Source organism: Notothenia rossii (assembly GCF_949606895.1).
Source record: "Notothenia rossii genome assembly, chromosome: 1".
In the NCBI taxonomy this organism is placed as follows: domain Eukaryota; kingdom Metazoa; phylum Chordata; class Actinopteri; order Perciformes; family Nototheniidae; genus Notothenia; species Notothenia rossii.
The window spans coordinates 39,211,307-39,236,996 of record NC_136912.1 but is presented as its reverse complement, the minus strand read 5'-3'; the positions used below and the strand labels follow the sequence as shown (position 1 = coordinate 39,236,996).

The following is a 25,690-nucleotide window of genomic DNA, read 5'->3' as shown; positions in this document are numbered from 1 at the left end:
CCCCACATGACTAGTTTCATACACAGCATTGTTCTCTTTCAATACAGTTGGATGGTCCCCTTTACAGTCAAGAAGTATAATATCATGTTGTTCATTGATAAAGCTTTACTCTTGATGCTTTCGAACTACCTTGCATCTCTTCTCTCATTCAAATCCTGTAGTACACCATCCGACAGATGCACTTTATATATCCTTTGTGTACGCACTATTGTTGGCAGAATAGTTCCAGGATCTATGCATCTTTTAAATGAAATGGAATTAAAACTGCACTCAAACAAGAGGCTTACATTCCCATCTGAGATCTATTTTACGATTGTTGTAACGACTTTTAATACCTTGTTTTTTCTATTTTGCTGATTGTATTCGTGTCAATATTTGGCAGACAATATATCTGAGTCTCCGAGATTGCCTCATACAGTATGATAAAATGAAAGAGTATGTTGAAATGACGGGTGCTGCATATTTTTGTAAGCAGGCTACTTTGCTGCGTATTGTACCATGAGAACAATAGCCCTAATGGTCTACCATCTTTATCTGTGCATTTGTGCAAGAGAGCATTTCCTGTTAAAAGCTATTCAAATGATTACAGGTGGCAATATATAAAGAGAGATGCAAGTACACAAACATTATGTGCAGACTCTAGTGACCAATACTGCCTCTTTTAAACCCATGGCATAATCCTGTTTATTCGAGATTGCAGAGGTGTTGTGTGTATCTATACTGAAGAAACCTTTAAGTCTCTTAGTGTTTATGCAGGCTTTTGTTTGGGGACTTGCATACCAGAGCCATACTCTCGAGTCTGAGCTGGCTCTCAGAAATGACTCATTTAAAATGCCTTGGCTGTGAGGATGCTGGATGCTAGAAATGTCAAAATGAATCACTCCATGCAACACATGGCACCGACTGTTTTGTTTGCCGGGCTACTGTTGTTGGCACAAAGTGATGCTTACTGCCCATGACCTGAGATTACACCGGATGATGAGTTGAGACATACAGGCTTTCTGAAGTTCCAGTCCAACTTTAGCAACTCCACCGCAGTGACAGTTAGTGCTCTCTATTGAGCTTCACAGTTTGATGGACCAATTTCACAGAAATGGCCTCTTCCTTGAGTATTTTTTGTTGTCGTTCTCTAGGAAATATAGGTAGAGTAGACAAGGTATCTGTCCGTAAAGCATTACTATAACAACAGATCTCTATAAGCTGCAACTTCATGTTTATTTTAGTCCTTAATCATTACAGTACATTATATTACGTGAAATGTTTTCATTTTCCTCTCTAACTTTTAAAAATGGCTGCATATGGAATATAGAAGTTGTAACTTGTTAAGTTTTATTTGCTTTTTTTTAAGCCAGTCTAGAGGAACGGAACTTTCGTCAGATATAACCCCTTGCTTTTTCATCTAGTGCCATTATCAGGCTTAACGTTAGAACTGTTCAATACTTTGTCTTAGGACCGAAAACTGTACTATAAGCATGCTTAAACTGAATGGAGAACATGCAATGCATACTCATTATTACTATTTCGTCATTGTTGTGTTAGCATGCTGATGTTAGCATCAGCACTTCTGCAGATGGCTGTAAACTCCAGGTGTTGTTGTTATCTGAATACAGACATCTTTTTATTTTGTATTATTACAGCAGTAATTTGGTTCAGGCGATATATAGAAAAGTGCCAGAGCAAAGACAAGCAAATGGTTGTCCCAGTATAACCACATCTCTACACTTAAAACACGTCTAGACTCCAATTCTAGTTATAAAAACAGGGTGGATCCGTATTGTTGTATCAGCATGTTGGTATGCTGATGTTAGCATCAGCAAAACACTACTATGGAATGACAACCTCACAAGTACTCTGAATACAGATATCTTCTATTCTTTCTTTATTATCGGAGATAAAGTGTGGTTCATGGGAAAAACTGAAATAAAAAGAGAAAGTGACAGAGCAAAGACAAGCAAACTGTTGTCCCATTACAACCAAGTGTCTGGACTAGAACAACAAAAGTGTGTCTCCAAACACGGTGGATCAGTCAGGTGGAAGGTGTAAAGCAGTAATGGATGTCGCCGGGCTGCACTCCGGTGTCTGCTAACCTGTGTTAGCAGTACCCGAGATATCAGTGAGCTGGCTTGCGTCGTGCCGAGCCAGTGGATCACGTTTTTTATAGATAACATCAAGTCCCTAAAAGGACAACATATTGCATTTTAATAACGTCTGGTAGACTTCTGAAGCTTTTAGTGTGTCAGCAGTGCCTACAAAGTGGTACCTGCATAAGCTTCAGATGCTATAAGTGACTGAGCAGTTTTTAAGTATAAAAACTCACACCGCCAGTTTCACATACTGTACCATACCACTGTGTCAGTATGGTGTTACAAGGCTGACCAGGGGCCAACAAGCCACATGTGGGACAAAGAGTATGTTTGTGTGGGACAATGTTGGACATGTTAAAGTGATACTAAAGCTTTGTTGTTTATTGATATCAGACAATGATACTACAGATTATTCAATTATTAATTAAAAATATTTCCTTTTGTTATTGCATTCATTTGTATAGTACTGTATCATGCCTGTATCATCTTTTGTTTCATTTGTATTTTCTTTGGTTTTACACGCTCGAAAAAAATAAATAAACTAAACTAAACTAAGATAGTTTAGATTTCAGTTTAATTTCCATCTAGCCATAACAATACACATGTATATTCAAACTTGTATACATAATAATAACAACACATTACTCCAGGTTGACTTGTTTGCACAAACCATGCAAGTAAAGAAACTTAATTATATTTGGTTTGAATGGATTTTTTTCTCCAACAAGCAATCATCTTCATGAAATCTTTGTGCAATTTGCAAATACCTAGAGCTAGCTTTCTACTATGGTTTGCTGACCTGTATGATTGCAAGTGCAGTGGTGAACCTTTATTACATCTGCTGTTACCTTGTCTGTTTGGTTATCCTCTTTTGGTTTTAGGGGGAATGTTTCCATAGATCAACATCTTTCAGGAATTTCTTGTAAATCTACTATGTTGTATCAAATCTTATTCACCTCCTTGCACGATTTAAACACTCTAGGTTGCGCTTTGGCTGTCAGGTGAAGTTGTCGTGTACCAATTGGAAGGCCAGTGGGTCAATTCCCATCCACTGCAGTCAACTTGTCGACATGTCCTTGGGCAAGAAACATTTTTGAGAGTTTAAGACAGAGGTTAGTGTTAATCAGCTGTCTACCGCCTCCATATCGTGTCACCTCTGAGAAGATATATCCCTGTGAAACGCGAGTAGCCCTGCAGCCAAAGCCCCCCCTTTTTTCTTTCTCCTCTCCTCTCCTCTTCAGTGCTTCTGCTGACACCAGAGTGGAGACAATTACCAGAGCTCAGAGAGGGATTGTGAAAGAAAAAAAAGTGAAAATGAAAATGACAGACTTCAACTAATTCCTGTCGCTCGTTCTCTGAATAAAGAGTAATATGTCCCTCTAATCAGAAATGATGTGCCTATAGTAACGAGGAAAAAAAGCATATTCAGAATCTGGTAAAGGATGATTAGATTGATAGTATAAAAGATTCATCTTTCAGAGTAATTCATGCATTTTCAGATTCAAAGCTAGTAGAACATTATGATAAAAGATTACAGCTCCGCTTTACAATATGAGAAAGGGGGAAATGTCATAATAGCCACAATAGCTGTTGTTGTTGACACGGCTCACCTTGCCTCAAGCTAGTCAATCATTTTTTCTTCTGTTTGAACATTTGTTTTTCATACTTTTTTGAATCAAAAAAAGGATAAATCCGCCTATTTCCCACTCACTAAAGTTTATTGTCGCTACGGAGCTACGGACTTATCAACATTTTTTTTTGGCATTTTTAGCAGAGCTTTAAAGAAGGCATATAAATCTCATATACAGGTTTATGTTTGTATTTTGTGGCTGTACTGTGACATGTTATGTCCTTTAATGTGAGTGCTTAGCTGGCCGGTGTCACATCCTGGCCCTGGCTGATCGCCTCAATCCCTCACCTGTGTATTTTCGCTCCCTGTTAATCACCTGCCTGGCCTCAATGAGCCTCAGCTGTCCCTAATCATTACTCCTCACCTGTGTATTTAGTCTGTGCTGTTTCCTTGGTCAGTGCCAGTTCGTCTTGTCTGTATAGCAGAAAGTGCTCCATGTTACTCTCCTGACATAAGCTATTGTTAGCTAGCTGCTTACCATTTGTACCACCTAGTTGGTTGTTTTCTTCTTAGCTACTTTAGTAGTTTTCCGCAAACTTAGTTGGTTGGTTTTTTTGTTGCTTCCAGTCAGTACATTTTTTGATCATTGCCTGTTTTATTTTTACATTTTGGATTAAACGCTTGACTAAAGACCTTTTTGCCTAGTTGTGCTCTCGAGTCCTATTTTTTTGCTCGTGCCGTACTTGTGTCTGATAGCCGGCTCTGTTGTTATTGGTCAAATGTTTAGAGATGTGTCAGAAGTGTCCCACCCCTCAACATATCATGTACAATGTGTTGGTGTGCTAGCCAACAGAAGCGAGTGTTATATAGTGATGTCACTATGTTACAAAAGTAAACAATAGGAGTCTTTCGCCTTTGCAGAACATTTACATGCATTAAGACTATAACCTACTACAGGAATGGGAAAAATACCCAAAACATAACAGGTCCTCTCTAAAATAACACCCACTGAAGAAGTTCAAGAGCAATCATAAATAGGATATGATTACTTACAGAATGTTCGCTTGACCAGCATGTAATCTCTGTATAGCTCTATATCAAAGGCTGGTGCTTATGAACTTCAAAACCTACTAAAAGGTCACAAAAAGATATATATATATATATCTTTCTCTGTTAAAAAAAGGATAATATATATATATATATATATATATATATATATATATATATATATGTATAGAAAGAAGCAACGTGTTTACAGGGTTGATAGGGTTACTTTAAAAACATATTCTGTTACAATGACTAGTTACCTGTAAAAATGTAATGAGTAACCTAATCTGAGTGTCACAATATAAAAGTAATGTTACCTATTTACTTTTGGATTACCTCAATATAAAATGCAAATCAATTAAAGAGAAAATACATATCTATTAGATCTTACAAAGTGTATTATGTGAGATTATTTAACAATGTCATTTAAAAGAAGAAGAAACCAAAATATTTGGTAGCAAAAATGTGTCCTCTGCTCAGATATTTTATTGAAAAGTGAACCTTTAGTAGCCTATCCATCAACAATGAAACACATGAGCACATACTCATTAAAGCAAACATATAAACTGAGATAACAACAAATGCTCCATCAATATTTAATACATGCTATAGTTAAACTCACACACACTATTTCTGGGTTCACAAATGAAAAAATAAAACAAATGAACCAAAGAAAGCGAAAACCATAAAGCAGATTCAGGCAGTAGGAATATAGACACTTAAAGATTTAGCCTACATAGCGTTAAAGCTTACAAAGTAACATTTCATTCTGCTCCTTTCATAAGACATACAGTATTCTTTTGCTTTTTTAGTCACATTATAATCCTGCTCGTAATAACCATTTTTTTTAAATGTAACAAAAACCTGATTACATATGTTTTTAAGTAATTAGAATAGAGTTACAAAAAGGTTATATTTCTCTCTTAATTTATTGCCTTTTTTTGTTTTTGTCCTGAATAGATTTGCGTTTGGTTCTGTAATAAAGGTGTATTAAAATGAGAGCTTTTTGGATTTGGCTTGGGGCAAACATGACTTTAGACAAAATATAATGCAGTGATAAAATCTGCTCAATATGCTTGTACATGAACAGAATGAGGCTATAAAACTCAAAAACAGTGTCACACACAGTAAACCATATTAACAGAGGTCCACAGTCCATCCACTAGGCTCAACACACACACAGCAATATTGTGGTGCGCAGTATCTTCTAAACTGTCCTCTAATGAGGGAATATGTGATTACTTATGACCCTAGCTTCTCAAATAACTTTTCCAGTAGCTTTCAACTAACAATACTGTTTAAAGGCTATATTGGACAACATCGTAGTAGTGACACTCGGAGCTACTCAGTCCATTTTTTTCATCATATTTTATGAGTTGCTTCCCGTACACACAGTAACCCTGTATCCTAATTAGTGAAGATGCAAGGCTACATTCTTATTATAAACACAGCGCCCTCAGAGAAATTGAAATTCTTTGAACATCTCCCAGATTGTCACTGTGGGCAACTGAATTAACCCTCCATGTATTAATGATACGATGAGAAAACATCAGATGGGGTAGAACAAAGAAAACTCGACTACTTGGCTAGTTTTTCTACTATTTTACTTTTCTCATTATTCTTGGAGTCTTTTTGCTTTTACTGTAATGTCGGCCTAGTCTCTTTGTCAATGACACTGCTGCTTCCACTTATCTCTTTGTCTGCGTTGCACAGCATGATGGGATAAAGTGAGGGAGTCCACACGGTATTTGTTTTTATTGCATCCCTCGCTCGCACTGAGATAAGCTCTAACCCCCAGTGCCGGCTCCACGGACAGCCAGATAGTGTTTGCTTCGCTTGACTTCCTGAAGTGCTGGCTTGAAAGACAGATGCACCATGGGAAAGGCAGAAATTAGCAAATCGGACATGTTCCTGACTGGTGTCCTGCATGCTCTAGAAATGCCTAAAATAGCAATGCAAATGGAGACTGTAAATATTAACGCTGGAGTTTTCTTCCACAAACCAAAGACTCAAAATGTTTTCCCTTTTTTGTAAAAGACAATGTTTTTTTGTTGGTTAGTTAAGCCTAATTAGGACAGAATGCAGCTGATGTGTTACAGTGTGGAACTGTCTAATGCAGGAAACATTCCAAGGGTTAACTCCAAGGAGGAAGAAAAAAGTTGCTTGAAAGTACAAAATAAAAACAGAACAAATTTAGATATTTTTTTGTTTTTATATGAGTCATCCATCAGCCTATCACTCAGTATGGCAGCTAACGTCACACATAGTGGCTCATTGTGATGCTTTGCATATAGGTAGTAAGCCATGGCATTGCAGAAAAAGTAGAACACATAAAAACAAAATCAATTTTCAATGTCATCTGACGTTTTAAGCATTTTTTATATTACTAGTATATGCCGGAATATCCTAACAATCTCTATTTCACAGTTTTGTTTAATACTCAATTCTAATTGGTCAATTTGGACATAACAGACGTCTGTTAATTTTCACTTAGACACTGCTGCTCAGGACGATAAAGGGACTGTATGCAGTCATATTCATCTGCAGAAAGCAGAAGTTGATTTAACATCAGTTGTGGACAGGGCCGGCCCTAGACCTTTGGGGGCCCTAAGCGAGCTTTGGCTTGGGGGCCCCCCTCACTCTAGCGCGTTCTCACTACACAGAACACGGAACCAAATCACTTAAACTGTATTCTTGTTTTGTCATATATTATTTCATAACTGTTTTTCATTTATTCTCTCTGGCTGTCCATCTCATAATGTTCACATATAAACTAGCTGTCAATAGGAATATCATTCAGAAGAATTATAATTTCTTGCAAAAATCTGTCACAAAAAGAGGTTGCACATTTAAATTCAGGTGTTGTTATGGCAACGTCAGTGGCCAAACAGTCACATTTACTGCTGCAAATACGTTCAAACATGCTGTTGACATGTAAAGCAGTGGCAACTATGCCACCATTTCAGCTGACTTTTTCTCAGAAATACTGTCACATAACATCCATATATTTCAGCGCTAGGTTGATGCTTAGCTAAGCTAACTATGAAACACTTTAACTGACAGGACTCCGGATCAACTGCGCACTGTAAGGTAGCTCCTAGCTTCATGTCGAACAGTAAGTCAACATTTCCCAGAGAGCTTTCTTTGAAATTACCAGGTAACGCTAAAAAACATTATATTTAGATTGTATGACAAAGTGTTTATTTAATATATCTGGCTAGCTACAGCTACTTGCTAACGGTTTAGCCTACCCCGCGATTCAAAGTAACGTCAATGTAGATGTAATTTATGCTTTGCTTACATGTTCGCATAACTTGGAAGTTTACTGACATTTACATACCTTGTTTACCTGGCTCAAGTGGTGGCTCTGGGGTTGTTGTGTTAGCCACCACTTGAGAATTGTCGTATTTTTTAAGAAAATGTTTTCTTATGTCCATCTTCAAAAACTCTGAGTCTGACTGACAGTTTATTTTAAACATTGTCACAGCTCACAGGATAGGTACATAGCCAATAAGACCGATGTTTATTACTATTCAACTCTCTGGTTGGTCTGGTGTCTTGCCTCTGTTGCATTCACTGAACACGGGAAATTACAATCCTGTCGTCCTCTCTTGTGTCATGATGAGGTTCAGCACGGTTAATGTATTATATTATCGACTCAATAATTGAATACATGCGTTTGAGAGTAGGCAATCTAGGCATATTAACACAATTAATTAAACATACTTATCACGGCGACGGTGTACTGAGATTTTTAATTTTTTTTTGCTAGGGGGCCACTTAGTGGCTGCGGGGCCCTAAGTTGCCGCTTATGTCGCTTAATGGGTCTAGCCGGCTCTCTGGTTGTGGACAACAAACATTGTTTATTTCATTCAGAAAACACATGGAATACTTTTTTTCAATATTGACGGAGAGCATGACACTTTGGAATCATGATTGCTGAACTGTCCCCAGTAGAAAAAAGAAAAAAAGCAATAAGAAAGAGAAGGAAAGAGGTTAAAAGTAAGAGCGCTGGACATCCGAAAAATCAACAAAGGAAGAAAGACAGGAAGTAAACACTAAAGGAAACCGCATAAGAAGACAGACATGAAGTGTGTAGGCTCTGGCAGTGTTTAAAGACTCGTTCATGGAAAAGATACAGAAAACACTGCCATCATTTTTTGTTATGTTGCTGTTGCTGCAGTTCCGGCCATTGGTACACAGTGGAAATTAGGGCTGCACGATATATCGTGTCGTGACGATAATCGCGTTATGCGCATGCTTGATATTGACATCGCAGGACGTGCAATATTTTAATTTGAATTGTTTTAATTCATTTTTTACATGTTCTTTTTTTTTAGGACGTGCAATATTAAGTAGGCAAATTAACTCAAACACATCATGTTACAATTATTTTCCTGCTTGCTACAAAAGGAAAACTTGCGCGGCTTGCATAGATCAGATCACAGCAGGATAACCAAGCTAGCTCAGCTTGTTGCTCTGATAACTCAACCCTGTCTCCTAAAAATTACATTCCCACAGAACTAAACTACATTCTCAATTACGTTTAGCTAGAAACGTATTTTCTCCCACGTTACGTTTGTTATGAACATATCTCAAATACGTTTATTTTCTATATATCTTCTAGAAACATATATTCTCCCATGTTACGTTTCTTAAGAATGTATCTTAAATACGTTTATTTTCTACATATTTTTGCCATTTATTGTCTTGCTTATAATAATGATAATAGTCATTTATAAATATCATTTTAGAGCACACATTTGGCGAGGCTGTAATTTCGCCAGCTATTACTCTCATGAGCGAGGCAGAAAATAATAGTTTTAACATGCCAAAAAGCTGCTGTCGTTTATTGCAATTCAAACATTAAAAAAAATCCAGAGTTACGTGTTTCTGTACTTCCTCTAAGAAGAAATGACAGTAACAGAAGATCTCTGTGACGCCAGATGTGGTGTTGTTAATGCGATATGATATCCGCATTTTTTTTAGTTTAGGATGGCCAAAGACACTACCCATAATCCCCAGCTACCGTTTGGGAATATAGTCCCGTTGAGAAACCCTGTGATTAATCTTCAAACTCTGGGATTGGATGTTGGAGTGGCAGTGCGCCAAGGTTACGCTGAGCGTCAAGCTCTTTGAAATGGAACGAAACACGGCAGACTATTCAAAACTGGACTCGAACTCCCCCCGAGAAATACAGATGCTGGCTATTGTGTTTCGCAACATGTTCTCTATGGCACGTCTTGAAGGATTAGTTGAATTATTTGAAGTATTAAAGTAACGTGTTATGGCAGGAAAGTTAAATCTGGTATATTCATTTTAATGTCACCTTATATATATTCATGTGTGTTAAATCTGAAGGGACAAAGTATATTTTCCCTCCCCAATATATTGAGGTGAAGTCTTCGTGTTTAGAGAGGGATGCAAGCAGGGGACATCCTAATTTGGGGATAGCTCCAAAACTCTGGAATGTTTCCCTCATAAAAGAAGAGGGTGCGTTACACATGCTTAGGGCAAATGTGTGTGTTTTCATTGCAGTAAATATATTTGCTGCATGATTACTGTTCAACTATACCTCTGTTTTTATTCTTTCATGTGTGGGTACTAAATGGCTACAAACATTGTGGAGAAATTAGCTTAAACATGTTTTATTACTCTATAGGAAATGGAAGCAGCTTTTATGACAGGGACGAGAGAGCTGGGGGAGGGAACATTCTTCTTGAGATTTTCAGCATGTCAATTATCAGGGAAATCTACTTGTTTTAAATAGATGTGTGTGGTTAATTACTTTGTATTAATAATAACAGTATGTGTAAAGGAAGCTGGAAATATACAATGTGAAACCTTTTATTTGAAGTAGAGATGTGAACAATAGCTCAAATGGCTGGAAAGACAACAGGACAGATGAGTGTGTTCTCTATATTGGGCCTGTGTGAAGTTTGACTATTTGAAAAGCATCTTTAATACTGCTTAAGAGCATAGGTAATGTGTTCCTCGTTATTATTGATATGAAAGTGATTTACATGTATTACGTATATTTAGCCAACTATAACAACTATATCTTAAAACATACTTTTAACTTGTGTGTGGTAACCTGAGGGGGGAAGATGGACTCAGGGACAAAGGGCCATAAAGGGGATGTGTGTGTGCTGGCTGCAAGATGTGAAATAAGATAAGGAAACTTGTTGTTTAGAGCAGGTTCGTACCAGACACCAAAAGGTGTCTGGTCTTCGTCAAACTGAAAGAGACTTTTTGTTTCCGGGTTTCTTCTGCTGTGTCGCACTGATTGGGTGCGACAGGCCATGTGTTGGTCTCTCCCAATAAGATGACCTCTGGGGGAAAGCACGCACACACCTCCTCCTGTGTTTTAGTATGAAAGCCTGTGTTTTCCTTTGGTTCGCGCTCTTGTTTTTGACCGGCCGTTCCTGAGACCTGTCTCACACATGGTAGAACCTGAGCCCGGAGTACTCTGCAGAGTGCTTCGTGATTCCTTTGTATTTGTATTGTTACCTTGTATCATTAAAACAAGATTATTGTTTCACTTGCATTCTGGTGTTTCTTAATCCCTTCCTTTTTACGAATTTACCCAGCTTATCAAACGACACGCGGAGACGAGGTTGGTTTTAAACATCCTCCAAATCTCCAACAGTCTCTACTGGGAATTGTAGTTTTAAAAGACGTTTTCGTTTTTCCCAAAATTAGAAGTTGACAGTATTAAACATGTGTACAGCCCTGGAGGTTTAGGCGATAAGAAACAAATTGGTGTGTACAAATGTAAAACATGTAATTACTAAATGGGGGGAAATCGCTTGTATCCATAATGGGCAGCATTAATATATACCCACATGACAGCTCATTGTTACTTTGTAATTCTACTCCACTACAATTCAGAGGTTAACCTGGTATTTTTACTCCACTACATTTATTTTAGTTATTGCAGATTCTGATTAATGATGTGAAATATAACAAACAACCCTTAAATCAGACTTTAATTACACCTGAGTAAAATTCAGGGAAAGTGATTGTCAAGTGCCAACAATCAGGAGAGATATTTGATAGTTGGTGCTTGAGAAGACTAAACATTTATCTGCAGATCTCTATAAAGTATATTCATTACTCGTTATTTTCTACTAATAGTTAAATAAAGACTGTATACAATTGCTATTTTGCACATCCCTTTCAAGATTTCAAGATTTTCAAAGATTTATTGACATATCATATACACAACTAGTGTGTAGTTATGCAATGAATGAAAAACGTGGGTCACAGGTTCCTCAACAGTGCATTACAAGACATCTTTCAATATGTGTGTATACCTCCACCATTAAACTGTCAAATTCTGCACATTTCATATCTACATACATAAGAGTATAATTAATGTGTATAATATCAGTTAAAATAAGTGCTTCAACATAGTTAACATTGCAGGAAAGCAATATATTAGACGTTAAGTACTTTGTCAGGCTTAATATTTATCTGTAGATAGATACCCCCAAAGCTTTTTTCTTATTTGAAAGAAGACCTTAACCTAAAGTATTCTTTAATGTGTCCATAAAGGTTAATTAGTTTGTCTGTTTTGCACATCCTCATATTAATATCTTTGTACATCCAGCACTAAACTGTTTTACTGTAGAGATCACTTACAGTATCTTCTTGATTTTTTATAATCTATATTTCTATCATTGACCTTCTACTTTCCCCCTTTGAAAGTATGTACTCTTAATATTTTTTTCATCAAATAACATTATTCATCAAAAATAACATTATTCAACAACAATAATTCAATAACGTGCTTTAACCACTAGGCACACACAAAGTACACACAGCATACTAATAATAACTTTGTATTAGTGTGTAGGATACTTATGTATGTATAACATCTGAAGATATTTAGTTTTATTCATGTTTTTCCATAATTTTACAGGATATTGCTACTCTATATCTCATGTTTTACTTCTACACATTAATATCTGAATTGTAAAACATCACAGACAGAAAGGTATATCCGTCATTTAATGGTAAGCTATTGAAATTGTGATTCCAGATGCTTCTCCCATCAGCCAAATCCCCTGACTATTCTCACAACTCAGTATTTACATTCTTGTATTCAAAGAAAATCAGTAATATCTTTAAAAACGAGCATTGCGGCTAAAACATCCAATCAGCGAGCTGAAGATCTTTCTTTTTGAGGATCTTTTTCTCTGTTTCCGGTATTGTTCGTGAGAGTTCACATTTATGCTACATTGAAGGGTGGAATTGACACACATCTTCAGAAACATAATTTGCTTCAGATTGTATAACTCATAGCAAATAAAGTATAAAAATATAAGTAATAAAAAGATAAAACACTGGCATGTAATTTACGGGATAGAGGGTAGGTTTTGAGAAATAGATGAGAGTAAAATCTACGTCACTTTACAGCCCCGCCCACTTTTGGGGAAACCAACGCTGTCATTTGAACGGCGATCAAGCCTGTTACGGTACTTTCTTCTTAGGAAGTACAGAAACACATAACTCTGGATTTGTTTTAATGTTTGAGGTGAAATAAACGACACAGCAGCTTTTTGGCATGTTAAAACTATTATTTTCTGCCTCGCTCATGAGAGTAACAGCTGGCGAAATTACAGCCTCGACTACTGATTTCAAATGTTTGATCTAAAATGATATTTATAAATGACTATTATCATTATTATAAGCAAGACAATAAATGGCAAAGATATGTAGAAAATAAACGTATTTAAGAGACGTTCATAAGAAGCGTAACGTGGGAGAAAATATATTTCTAGAAGATATGTAGAAAATAAACGTATTTGAGATACGTTTATAACAAACGTAACGTGGGAGAAAATAAGTTTCTGGCTAAACATAATTGAGAATGCAGTTTAGTTCTGTGGGAACGTAATTTTTAGGAGACAGGGTTGGATAACTTCAGATCCAGACGTCCGTGACTAAAATCCTTCATCCGGTTAAACATTAAGAAAATACCAATTGTATAGCATTAAAGTTCAAGAAAGGATGGATGTCTTTTCTTCAACTCCTGTATTTTTTCCTATTGCAATTTATATCGCAGTGGAAGAAAATATCGCAATGTCAGTTTTTTCCAATATCATGCAGCCCTGTGAAAATTACTTTTTTCTTTCTTAGGGAAGCAAAACAATCAGTTTTAAATCAACTAAATATATGTGTTTATCTTTATTTTGAGCGAAGACGCTGGTTAATTCAGTAAAGCTGTGTAGTTCCTCCAGACTTGTATAAACTGGTTGGAGCTCTGCAAGCATTTTGCAGCTGTTTAACAGACAGCGGATGTTATGGTAACGTCTGTATCTCATGTCTTAAAGTAGAGGTAAGGTATAGCGCGCTCCTGCGAAATTTAAGTGCCTAACTTAGTTTGGGAGGGAATGCACAGTGTAATATGTTTTTATCAGTGTAGGAAAGGTTATTCCTCCTACGCTCTTGAAGTCCAGCTCACAATCTCACTCCTGCCGTGCATTGATTGGTTTATCAATTGACCTCATCTGGCATCACCTTATTGATCCTGCAGCTCTTTTTAAAGGCCATGTCACCTGCTCAGACAATGATAACGGATCCATTGAAGCCGTTTTGCTCCAAAATGGTATTTGTCACTTGACAAAAAGAACTTAAGTTACAGAGAAAGTGTCAGGGAACAATTTCCCCTGCATGTCATCTTTCGCCCTCTGTCGCAGATGCCCAGCCTTGGGCAGCATGCTATCTCCCTTAAGGAGGGGCTGCCCTAGCATTTTGTTGTTGTTACCAGGCAGTTTGTGACCGGGCAACTCTCAATCAGAGATAGTTATTGTTGTGGGACACCTGGAGCACATCCTTCTCGGGGTGTAGATGACCCCGAGCCATAAGCGACAACAAATGTGATTCAGTGTCCTCAGCTGTTTAGTCTCTCTATTGAAGAATGTTGATTATTACACTCTGAACTAGTTAAAACCTGGAGCTACAGGAGGGTTCTTCAGAATTGATTTGGCTTCTCAACCGTGTGGTCAGATCGTGGCCCGTGACATGTCGTGTGAATCCTCTGGCCGAAGCTCCAAATAAACCGTCAGTGTTTGCCATCAAAGTTCCAGCTCTCCATCATGTCTCTCTTTGAGTCCTGACTCCAATTGCTTCAGAAGTTTCCCACACAGAAAGTATTGCTATTAAGTGACAATTTCATGATTCAATCTCGTATCTCTTTATAAAGCCCTATCCATTCAAGAATCTTTTTTTGGAAGTGGCTCAGTCTCTAGGGACTTGGTCTTGGAACCGAAGGAACCAAAAAAGAAAAAAAAGAAAAGTGAACTGGCAGCTGGAGAGGTGCCAGTTCACCTCCAAGGCCACTGACGAGGTGCCCTTGAGCAAGGCACCTAACCTCAAAACTGCTCCCTTGGTGCCGGATACCTGGCAGCCTCTCTGCTCTGCCACTTCTCCTATCTGCATGTGGTTGTGTGTGTGCATGCACGTATATCCTCTGTGTTTGTGCATGTACAGTATATCCTCCTAAACACAACAGAGTGGGGAAAGAAATGTTCCTGTAAGGGATAAATAAAGTATGTATTCTTCTTCTTCTTCTTCTTCTTCTTCTTCTTCTTCTTCTTCTTCTTCTTCTTCTTCAGGGCAAAGTTTATCTGCATGCATGTCATGAATCTTTCTTTAGGAACTTATTTACATTTTTTTATCTCACAATGAAAGCCGGCCATGGGCCAATATGCATCATTCACACATATCATGTGGAAACTAGCAACATCTACTTAACATACATTTAGTATAATTGACTTTTCAGTGGAGCGCAGACATCTTGAGTTTTGTATGTCTTTATAAATGTCTGCAGTTAATCTTTAAATTGGCCCCATTATGCTTTTAGGGGGTTTCCCTTTCCTGTTGTGTGTTATTAAGGTTTGTGAAGCTGACAATTGAGCAGGCCGACCAAGTAAGGAGGCAGATGCAGAACGTCCTGATACAACCCGGTGTGGGAATTTATTCATCGTTGGCACATGATAAACAACATACATTTCCCCATATGAGTGTCTCCAGCACTATCCCTTTCTCTAAATGAGCCTAACATGCCACCCTGCACAGCATTCACACTAAACGCGGTCAAATGGCTACACATCCTCACCGATTAGCTAAAGGCGGCTAATGTTCAGTGTGATGATCTTTGGTAGTCTCATTAAGTCTGATAAACAAATGCACATTTATGATACTTACACATTTCGGGATAAGCTCCACATATTAACGCCACGTTTATGATTTATTTGGAAAGTAAAAAGTCATTGTTAGGCCATAAAATAACTACATTACAGTCGCATGGCTGCCTATCACCATCGCTAAGCTAAAGGCGCACACATGACGATGTGATGGTGATTAGTTATCTCACTTATTCAATGTTAGCAACAGCTGTATTTATGACACATAAAAGCTTTGGACATTCACGAGTGGGGTATTCACTGATGTCATTTATGTAGTAGAGTAAAATATAAAAATCTCTTAAGCTTGTGTTTACCAGTACCCTATTTAAAGCATCTAACCAAAAACACTTTAAAAAAACATTTTTGGTATATAGACAGGGGAACCAGATGTGGTACATTGCTAAATACAATGTGGCTCTAGGGACCCTTTCCCACACTACTCTCTTATCAACTTACTATTAAGTCAGTGGCTTTTTTCCCCCCATGGTCATGTCACATTATGTGAAGGCACTAAGACCCCATTTATAAGCAAACACATACGAAATGCAAATGAGCCTAGTACGGTATCAAAAAAGTATTCAGTTCACACAAGACTGCTCGAAAGCGCTGGAGACGTTGTCGTACATATGCCGGGCCTGTAAGTGGCGTAGTAACTTCCGCCACAAAATACACCAAAAGCAGCGAAGAAGACCCCCCGAGCATGGTTGCCATGGTTGCCCTTCTGTTTATGCCCCGCGGTGGATTTAGCAACATGTAGTTCATGTAATTCGCCATGTCCACTTGTTGCTGATGGTTGTGGTAGAGGAGCTGTAGATGTTGCACTAACATCTGTAGCATGGTCAGCAGCAGTAGCTAGTGACAGTAGCTACTGTCCATGCGACAGCAGTGAGCAGCAGAGGATGGGAGAGGCGGGGCTATGGCTCATCGTTATTAGGAAATTATCGTATAGGGCGTACACACGGAGCCGTTTGCCCCCCCAGAGCATTCCGTTTGCAGATCTATCCACCTTGGGACCCGTTATCGTTTTCGGGGTCCGTTTCTCCGTCGAACGGGCTATAGGAAATATAAAAGTTGCCGATACAACCGTTTGCATTCTCGTGTAAACAGCACCTAAGTGTTTTTGGGGCTTGGCTCTATCAACACCAGTTGACATGTGTCTCATAAACAGCTCTTGCCAATTGACAAAGTAATTGCTCAGCTGTTGACATGCTACTGAGAGGCTTAATCACTTCTAGATAATGATCAGTTCCAGCTGCCATTTTACTGTTGACTATCCTGACATTTGTTTGCAGACTACTAAAAGCTTGTTTTCACTTGTGTGTGTGAGACTGTCAATACTGGAGTAGCATGACATTTTGCAATCAAAGGCGCAGAGAGCTCTTTTGTTCATAACAAAGCGTAGAAATCAGACGTCTGTGAAACAGTTTGAGGTAAAGTACAGAGCGTCTGAGGAGCTGTATTTGATGAGTTTGGTTTCAAGTTCAATTTTTGTTTTTTACATTGATCAGTTCCTCTGATTTCATGCAAGCCATTGAATAGAGGCAAACAGGGAATTATGAAGCAGGAATGATAAAGATAACGAGCAGGGACTGCACTTTGTTCATTTGACTCATAGAACGGTTTCGTTTCTTTTCCCTTTAATGTTTCAATGGGTCTCATGATGCAACATTCTCTTAAATCTCTCCTTTCTTGTCAAAAGAAAAATAACTCCAAAACATTTTTAACGATCAGTGGCGCTGCAAGACACTCTGGGGGCCCCAGGCAGAAGAAACAAATCCAGTACAAACACCCTTTGAAAGTGGTGTTAATATGTGTAGATTATCCCGCCAAACAAACATGTTTAGTATCATAAACATGTTTGCCACATATCTTACTTTCTGCAATATTCCGAAATGCAATGGAAAAATCCGACTGTTCTTTGTCAAAGCAAACCCTTGCGATGCTATCTTCTGGGTCGACCAACCGAAATATGTCTTCACTGCACCACATTGGTGGAAAGTAATTTAGTACATTTACCATTTACTTCATCCTTCTACATCACTAGAGATAAAAATACTTAAATATTTATTTTGTAAAATCATTAAATATATGTATTACCTTTCTAGTTACACTAAAGATTCAGATTAATAATATAAATGACTATTAATTTAAATAAATGTGATGGTTATTATCGATTAAGTTGCACATCAAAGTTGGACTTGTGTCTATTTTGTCAAGAAGGCTGTCACCCATCAATGAAATGTTCTGTTAGCGAAGATGAAGAGCAGGAATAAGAAAACATTGGTGAATCCCAGAAATCAATAGGTACTGACTATATAAGAACAGATGATGGATAAGAACAAAATGGGAAGAAATAAGCTTGTATATCACTTACTGCGTTTATCATTCTGGACACATTCTGCTTTGAAATCTTTGCTTTGAAAGTTAGAACTATTACTTGAATGTCTTCGATATGGTTTTCAAAGCTATATTGGCTTTTGCATTCATCATGAATTAACCCATTTTCCAATGTCATTGGTGTCCTCCACTTCCATTAGAAGATAGCATTTTTATTGGCCTACCCCTGCTAACTTGTTCTGCTCCGAACATCTCAGATGGCCGCTCTTTAAATCATCATCACTGTGACAAAACTTATTTGCAATGAGAGAAGCCCAAAATTGTTCTCTGAAAAGTCATCAACACTTTTATAAGCCTTCTTTGAGCTGAACCAGAATTCCAAGCTATGTTTGGCACAGGGGGACATTTATTAATCCTAATTATATGTTTTCACCACAGTCGGTTAATTGCTGAGGCAACAAGACAAATGCAAGTGTAATATTACTGACGTCTTGATTCAATAATTGCAATAGTAAAATCATGAATCACCTGGGGATTCAGAGTGCTCAAACTATATATATATTTTTTTTGTATTTTCTGCAGTGTTGTACAACTGTTACATTATGTGAATTAGCATGTAAATAGACAGTACAACTATCTGCCGGGTGTTCCTTGAAATCCCCAAGCCTTTTTTCATGCAGTTCTGTGGCTTAACGTATGAAATATTAATTTAAAAAGGAATTTAAGGTTGGCTGTAAGTATATTTTGAGACACATTTATTAGATATTCTAAATATTCATTTGAAGGGACAAAAAACGTTTCTCTGTTTGGAGGCTGCGTCAATGCAAAAATGTTAAATTCAGACTGTCATGTCTCTGACAGCACAAAGCCTGTAGGATCACACACACACACACACACACACACACACACACACACACACACACACACACACACACACACACACACACACACACACACACACACACACACACACACACACACACACACAGACACAGACACACAGATACACACACACACACACACACACACACACACACACACTCTTATGAATGATCACTACCTAAGCACGCACATATGCACTTACAACAAATATGTAAACACATAAACAGCGTTTGTTTCAGTCGCATGGCAATATTCCATTTTCATTTCATTCAACATTGCCCTTTCCCTGGCACTGTGGATCTTGGTCGGCCTGAAACATATGCTCACAGTCTGAGCAGGAGGCTCCCTTGGGCATGTGCAACATCTTCCAACAACAACAACCATCCGTGGGTCCCTGGTGAGCGGCTGGCTTGTTCAAAGGGCTTGTGGGGATATTGAGGCTCAGCCAGAGGTGGAAAGGTCCTGGAAGTCTGCGGGCCTCAGAGCAATTCCCAACAACAAAAGTAGTAGATGAGCACGGGGTGCCAGGTTTCTTTTCAAATCTGGACTCGGATTGCGTTTATTCTCATCTAGCCCTGACTGCTGAAGCCTGTCAGAAGGCCACACCTTCTGCCTCCCCTCCCAGCTTAAGTGACTCAAGTCAAGCCTGTCAGGATGCTTTAAAACTAGCATAATATTGTTGCCGAGAGGGAAATGATGAGGATGCTAATGAGGAAGAGCAGCAGTCATTTAGGCAGGGTAGGAAAACGGTACAGTATTGACAAAAATAGTGTCTATTATGTAAAATGATGTTTCAGGATGAGCTCAGGTCAAGTATGTGCTAAATGCTAAAATATTGCATTTGAGCACTTTCATCTGTTTACACATTTTTTCATACACCTCTGACTGCATGCTGTAACCCTGGGGTGAATATCAGTCATGGATGTTACCAGATGGTAATAAACAGTTACCCCCCCCCTCACCCCTAGTTGAGTGTATTACCTCTCATCTCTCTTGTAAGTTTCAACCCCCCAGCGGGCTCTCTGTGCAACAAAGCTTCACTCCAGAGTGGAGGATCACAGCTGACCACTGATGCCTGTCATGGCAGACTTGGCCTTCATGTCTTGTTATTTGCTCTGAGGACTTGCACAGTGCTTATCAAAGTGCCCCGCCTGCTGATTATCTCTCCAAAAAGAGCAGAGACCAAAGCTGTCAGTGTTGGATCAGGCTTTTCCGCAGGGGCAAGGATGGCAGCATGCTCCATCAAGAGAAAAACTAAGTTTCAAAGTGGCATAGACAGCTCTGGTTGGACAGAACTAATTATGCAAAACACTATCCCCCAACATGAGATTATACTACTACTAGAACATTGCACAGCCTGTCCCCCTACACAAAACGACCAATAGGTTGATTGTTCAGCAGCTTATTACAACATATAGTCACGTTTTAAAGTGTAGCACCTCTAGTGGTCGTGTAAGAAACAACATGCTCCCGTTGATTGCAAACGCTCCGGAGGGTAGTTTATTCACAAACCCTCTCTGGAAAATCCTAAATTGTGGAATAGTTTGGCCATTAAAATGCTTGTTGAATAGATTTCTAGAGAGAAGTGTATATTGCACTTTTAGAATCCACGTCCGGTCGATGTGTAGGATCTATAGTTTGATAGATATTACGAAGATGATTTGAGGTCTCGCCATGAGAACGTGTACACTACGTCTTTCCGCAGCGTCCATGTAAAGTTGGTGTCAACCCTCACAGGGTGAAAACAGTATTTCCGGTCTCAACGTTTTCATCATAAAACAGGAAGTATTCCCCTCACTGTGAAATGATTACACAGTGATATCTGCATTACTCATCCACTCGAAAACATCAGTTTATCCTTGTTAATTACACAACATTGATTTGTTTAAATTGTGTACAATGCTTTTGTGTTTTTAACCTTCGATTCGGAGAAACAAATAGTTTTTTCGGAGTTTAGACACTACAGAGTTTCCGAAGACACTACACTACCCAGAATCTTCAGCTATCGTTTGGGACTATAACATCCGCTTTGCTTTACAAACGTCGTGATTAGTCCTCAAGCTCTGTGATTGGATGTTGGAGTGGCAGTGCGACAAGGTTACGCCGAGTGTCAAACAGCTCTTTGAAATGGAATGGAACCACGGCAGACTATCCAAAACTGGACTCGAACGGACCCAGCCCCCATCCCTCAGGACTACATATGCTGGCTATTTTGTTTCGCAACATGTTCTATGGCACGTCACTACTGGAAATTGTAGTTTTAAAATACGTTTTTGTATTTCCCATAATTAGAAGTTGCCAGTATTAAACTGTGTACATCATAATAAGTGTAAGAAATGAAAGTGGTATTCTCTCATTTGACAACAAAAGAAAACGGAAAGATTAAGTTTAACTTTGTATTTCCCAAAATATAAAATTGTTTGAGATTTCTATTCATGATGTCTGGAATCATACTTCGCCTATAGTAACCCCTAATCTCAGTTTATTTACCCAAAACTAAGGACCTATATTTGCAGGTATAACAAGTTAAATTGGGAAAGTAGGTAAACTGACATTGAGAACTTCAGTCAAAGTTTGCTCATCAGTCCAGTACAGTGTATGCACCTACTGATGGTGCACCAACCCAACTGCTGTTTCGTCCTACCTTCACTTGAGAACAAGACCTTAAGATGCTTTAACTCCTTCACTTTGGGAATATCCCAAAACCTGGCATTAGACCACTCAATATTCTTTGGTGTTGATATCAGTCAAGTTTCCCATCTACCTCTATTAAATGCCTTATACCGAGATATTAATGGTACTTGTTCCTCTCTTTACAGGTGATCCTGATTCTCACCAAGCTGTACGACTTTCATATTGGCAGCGTCACTGAGAGCACTCTTTGGAGGTGAGTACAAAGGGTTTTTTCATTCATAAAATATTTACAAGATGTCTTTGAATGCCGCTTTGAGTATTGAATGGTATAATTAGCCTTGTGCAATGATCCTGTGATTGGCTTGATGTTTCGGCTAATTTAGCAGTCGGTACAACATATGCTCCAGTGGCTGACAGCTAACAGAATCTGACTCAGCTCACTGTTATGAACCCTTACGATAAATGTTCTTCATCTCTATTTTGCCCACTCATTTTCTTGCACAACCATCAGTCTCTTTTCCCACCTGGCTGCTATCACTGTGTCTTTTTTCCTTCTCCTTTCCCGTGGTACTGTGAACAGCATGTTCTGGTGTCATGCACGGTCAGACGGGCACTCAGTGTGGAGGATCCTGTTTGCCATGCTCTTGTTCTGCCGTATTATCTGATGCACTCCCCTTCCCCGAACCCTCCCGGGAATAAACAGAAAGACACGCACACACACTTCAGAAAATAGTTCTTGCATAGAGTAAAAACAAACTACCCAAAGATGGGCTGCACATTTCTGATAAGTTGATAATGAGTGGAACCAATTTTCAAATAGTGTAACATGAATACAGTTATTCCTTTGTCTGAGTTTTTGGGAGATGCCTCATGTGACAGCGTGCTCTCGGGTAGGATTTGAACAGTTTTACCATGGAAACAGTGTGTAGTATGGGACAATCGGGTCCTCTCAGGTAAATTACCGTTCACAAAAACCCCTGAGCAGCAATTGTCCAATCCTAGAGCTTAGCAACCGTTACTAGCCACAGAAGGTTAGTCAGAGTGGTATTCAAAAGCTTGTGTCTTTTGTCAACCCTTTCCGAAAACCTAAAACACAATCAGAAATCCTTAATTCTTCACACAGCAGATACTTTTACGTTGTAACTGCAAACGGACAGTGCAGATAAAGAGCTAAATGAGAACCACAATAAATAGGCCCTTCTCTGCTTTTTGGAGTTTCCCTTTCCTGTAGTGTGTTATAAAGATCTTTTGTGCACTTACAGAATACTTCAATATGAGGTAATATGCTCACACCCTAAATGGGTGACTATGATACAAGGACCAAAGAAAAAGGAAGACAGAAAAGCACAATGAATCCCATCCTGTCTCGATTCGGATCAAAATTGCTTTTTGACTGTTCCTTTTCTCCAACTACGCACTTCTGTACTCGAGTATGCAATAACTGGTTCAAACACAACCAGCTCTATTTGCCTAAAGAGAAACGAACAGTGTTCCATCTGCACATCTTTTTTTGGTGGAGATTTTCAAGACGACAGTCCTTTGTAAGCGCAAAACATTTGTACTTCTCAATTTTTGCTGCTGCCCAGCTTAAAGCGTTAGTTTGACAATGATGAGCTGTGCCAAAGTGACTGCTAGCCATTTCTGACATTTAGACAGCGACTGTGTAATTTGGACCCCGAGGCAAAAACAGAGTCCTGTTTTGGTATTTGACTAAGCGCATGGAAAATGGAGTCCCCAGATATTCTTCGGAAAGAGAAGACAGCTCTTTTAGCTGCATCAGTTTGGAATATATAAAATAGTTTGATCAGTTCTTTATGGATAGCCTCTATGACAGAATTTTAAAACCTTCTCTGCCCTTTCAAACCCTCGTTACCTTTTCTCCAATGCTTATCCATCTGTATGTGTAGAAGTTTCTCACTTTTGTGGTCCCTATGGTCCCCCTGTTGCATACACTGTTGCATAAACCCTCCTTTACATATCCCCCATCACAACCACCACATAGGGCAGAGAGGACACAGTGTAGCCTAAAGGAGAGGTGAAAACCATCCTTATGTAAACTGAATGTGGCTTCAATAAACTTCAAGGAGAAAACTCATTTGTTTAAAGCCAAATTTCAGTTTTTTTGATATACATTTTAAATGCTTCTATGTCAAACAATATGTGACCTGCTCTATTGAAATCAGTCACAACAAGACCAAACACTTCTTAGCTTTCTAATGATACCGTTATTCTCTTTCTACCCCAAATATTGACCATAATATATATCATACAGTATTGTAATGACTGTAACCAAGACACAATTTTGAGCAAAAGGCCTTCAAAGTTTTTGGCCATTGTTATATTAAGAGGGGAATTCAGGCTGTCCTTCGTAATGTTCAATATACAGCACAATGTTCAGGATTATCTATCGATTAGGCTAACTCATTTTAATATAGGAGTATCAGCAATGAGGACATTCTGAAAGCATGACCTTTTATTTAGATCAGATGAAAACCCACTGGACCAGACCCTCCCATGTTACTCTCAGCCTGTCATTCATTATTTTAGGGATTCTTTTTTTAAGAATGAAGTCATTTTTGAAGTCAATGATGTGGTTTTAGCTACAAGCTCTGTCAAATTAAAGAGGTTTTCATTTAAATATTGTGATTACATGTATGCTGAAAAAGAGTTGCAATGTCAATCACTATGGTGTTCAGCAATCCAGCTTTAGGCTTCAGATCAGACACTAAGTAGTTACATAAGACACAAACAAAAAGGAAGTGAAAGGACAAAGTCCAAATCAGGGCATATCCAACCTTTTGGAAAAATACAACTCGGAAAGAACCTTCATAAACTATTTTCAGCTTTTAGGAAGGCAGCCCCAGTAAGATGTAGTATAATCATGAATTTATTTGCACACAAATAAGCCATGATTGGCTTCACCCAAGCACTTTTTATCAGAGATAAATGCAACATGACAGTTCAACTCTGTAGGGAAGATGCAATCAGGTGAGGTAATTCCTCCATGGTGAGAAAACAGGGGCCTCACTGTGCTTGAACAGCATTATTGGCAGCACTCCCAGCCCTGTCACTCGCCCACAAAGTTACAGCAAGGGGAGCAGCTGTCCGTCTAGGCTTGACTTTCCCGTACATCAGTGTCTGAGAAGATGCAGGGTTGGGTATGTATGGCAGGAATGTCAGAAGCTGAAGGAAGTCAAATGGACAGGGGAATAACAAAGGGGAAAGATAAAAGGCTAACTATGTATCGTAGGCGCTGTTTTCTTGAATCAGCTCAACTGTGTTGGCGTGGAGAAAACCCGGCTGTCTCGTGTCAGCTACGCTCCGTGATTCGTCTCTCCGTTGCCGGCTAATTGAGATCACAGCTCTGATAGGGTTTGAAAAGGAGCAGTTGGAAAGAATGTTTATCACTTCACGGGGAAGAAGTCGCAAATGGCAAGTCTAACGCTGCCTTTTAGCAAAGGTCAAGGCAGTGGCATCGCCTCAAAGTATCGCCCAGTCAATCTGTCAATTTTAATGAACATGCTGACCTTAAACAATGAAAGCCGATCAGTCAGCCTGTGCATAATCTTCAAAGGATTTTCATATGTGCGCAGTAGATGGGGGGGGAAGAGAAGGAAGGCGGACTTTTCATTGTTGACAATGAATCAACTCAGCAACACAATTCTTCTTCAAAGTTGTTCTGCCTCTCTCATCTGGCCTCTGGAGTATTGTCCCTCTCCAGATGAAAATGTATCCAATATGACAGGCCCTGTACTCATTTGCAGGTATTCAGACGTGGGCAAATTGATGCAAACAGCAAAGTCATGTTGTATTTCCCTCCTAACACGATGTGAATTTGACGGATTCTATACTTGTACTTTTCGCAAAACAAGCTTATCCAGCAATAGTTGTTCTGTGATTTATACAGTGAGTTTATTGAAGTTGTGTTCAGATTACTGAGC

At 38.7% G+C, this 25,690-nt stretch overlaps 1 protein-coding gene across 2 annotated transcripts in view; it reads left to right on the top strand.

Annotated features, from left to right (window-relative positions):
* The window catches only part of LOC307039389 (VPS10 domain-containing receptor SorCS3-like), a 355,063-nt gene that overhangs the window by 110,447 nt on the left and 218,926 nt on the right, over positions 1-25,690 (top strand). For both annotated transcript variants that reach the window (XM_079681402.1, XM_079681403.1), the window contains exon 2: positions 21,935-22,002. In XM_079681402.1, coding sequence (XP_079537528.1) covers positions 21,935-22,002 — 68 coding nt within the window. The remainder of the gene's footprint in view (positions 1-21,934; positions 22,003-25,690) is intronic.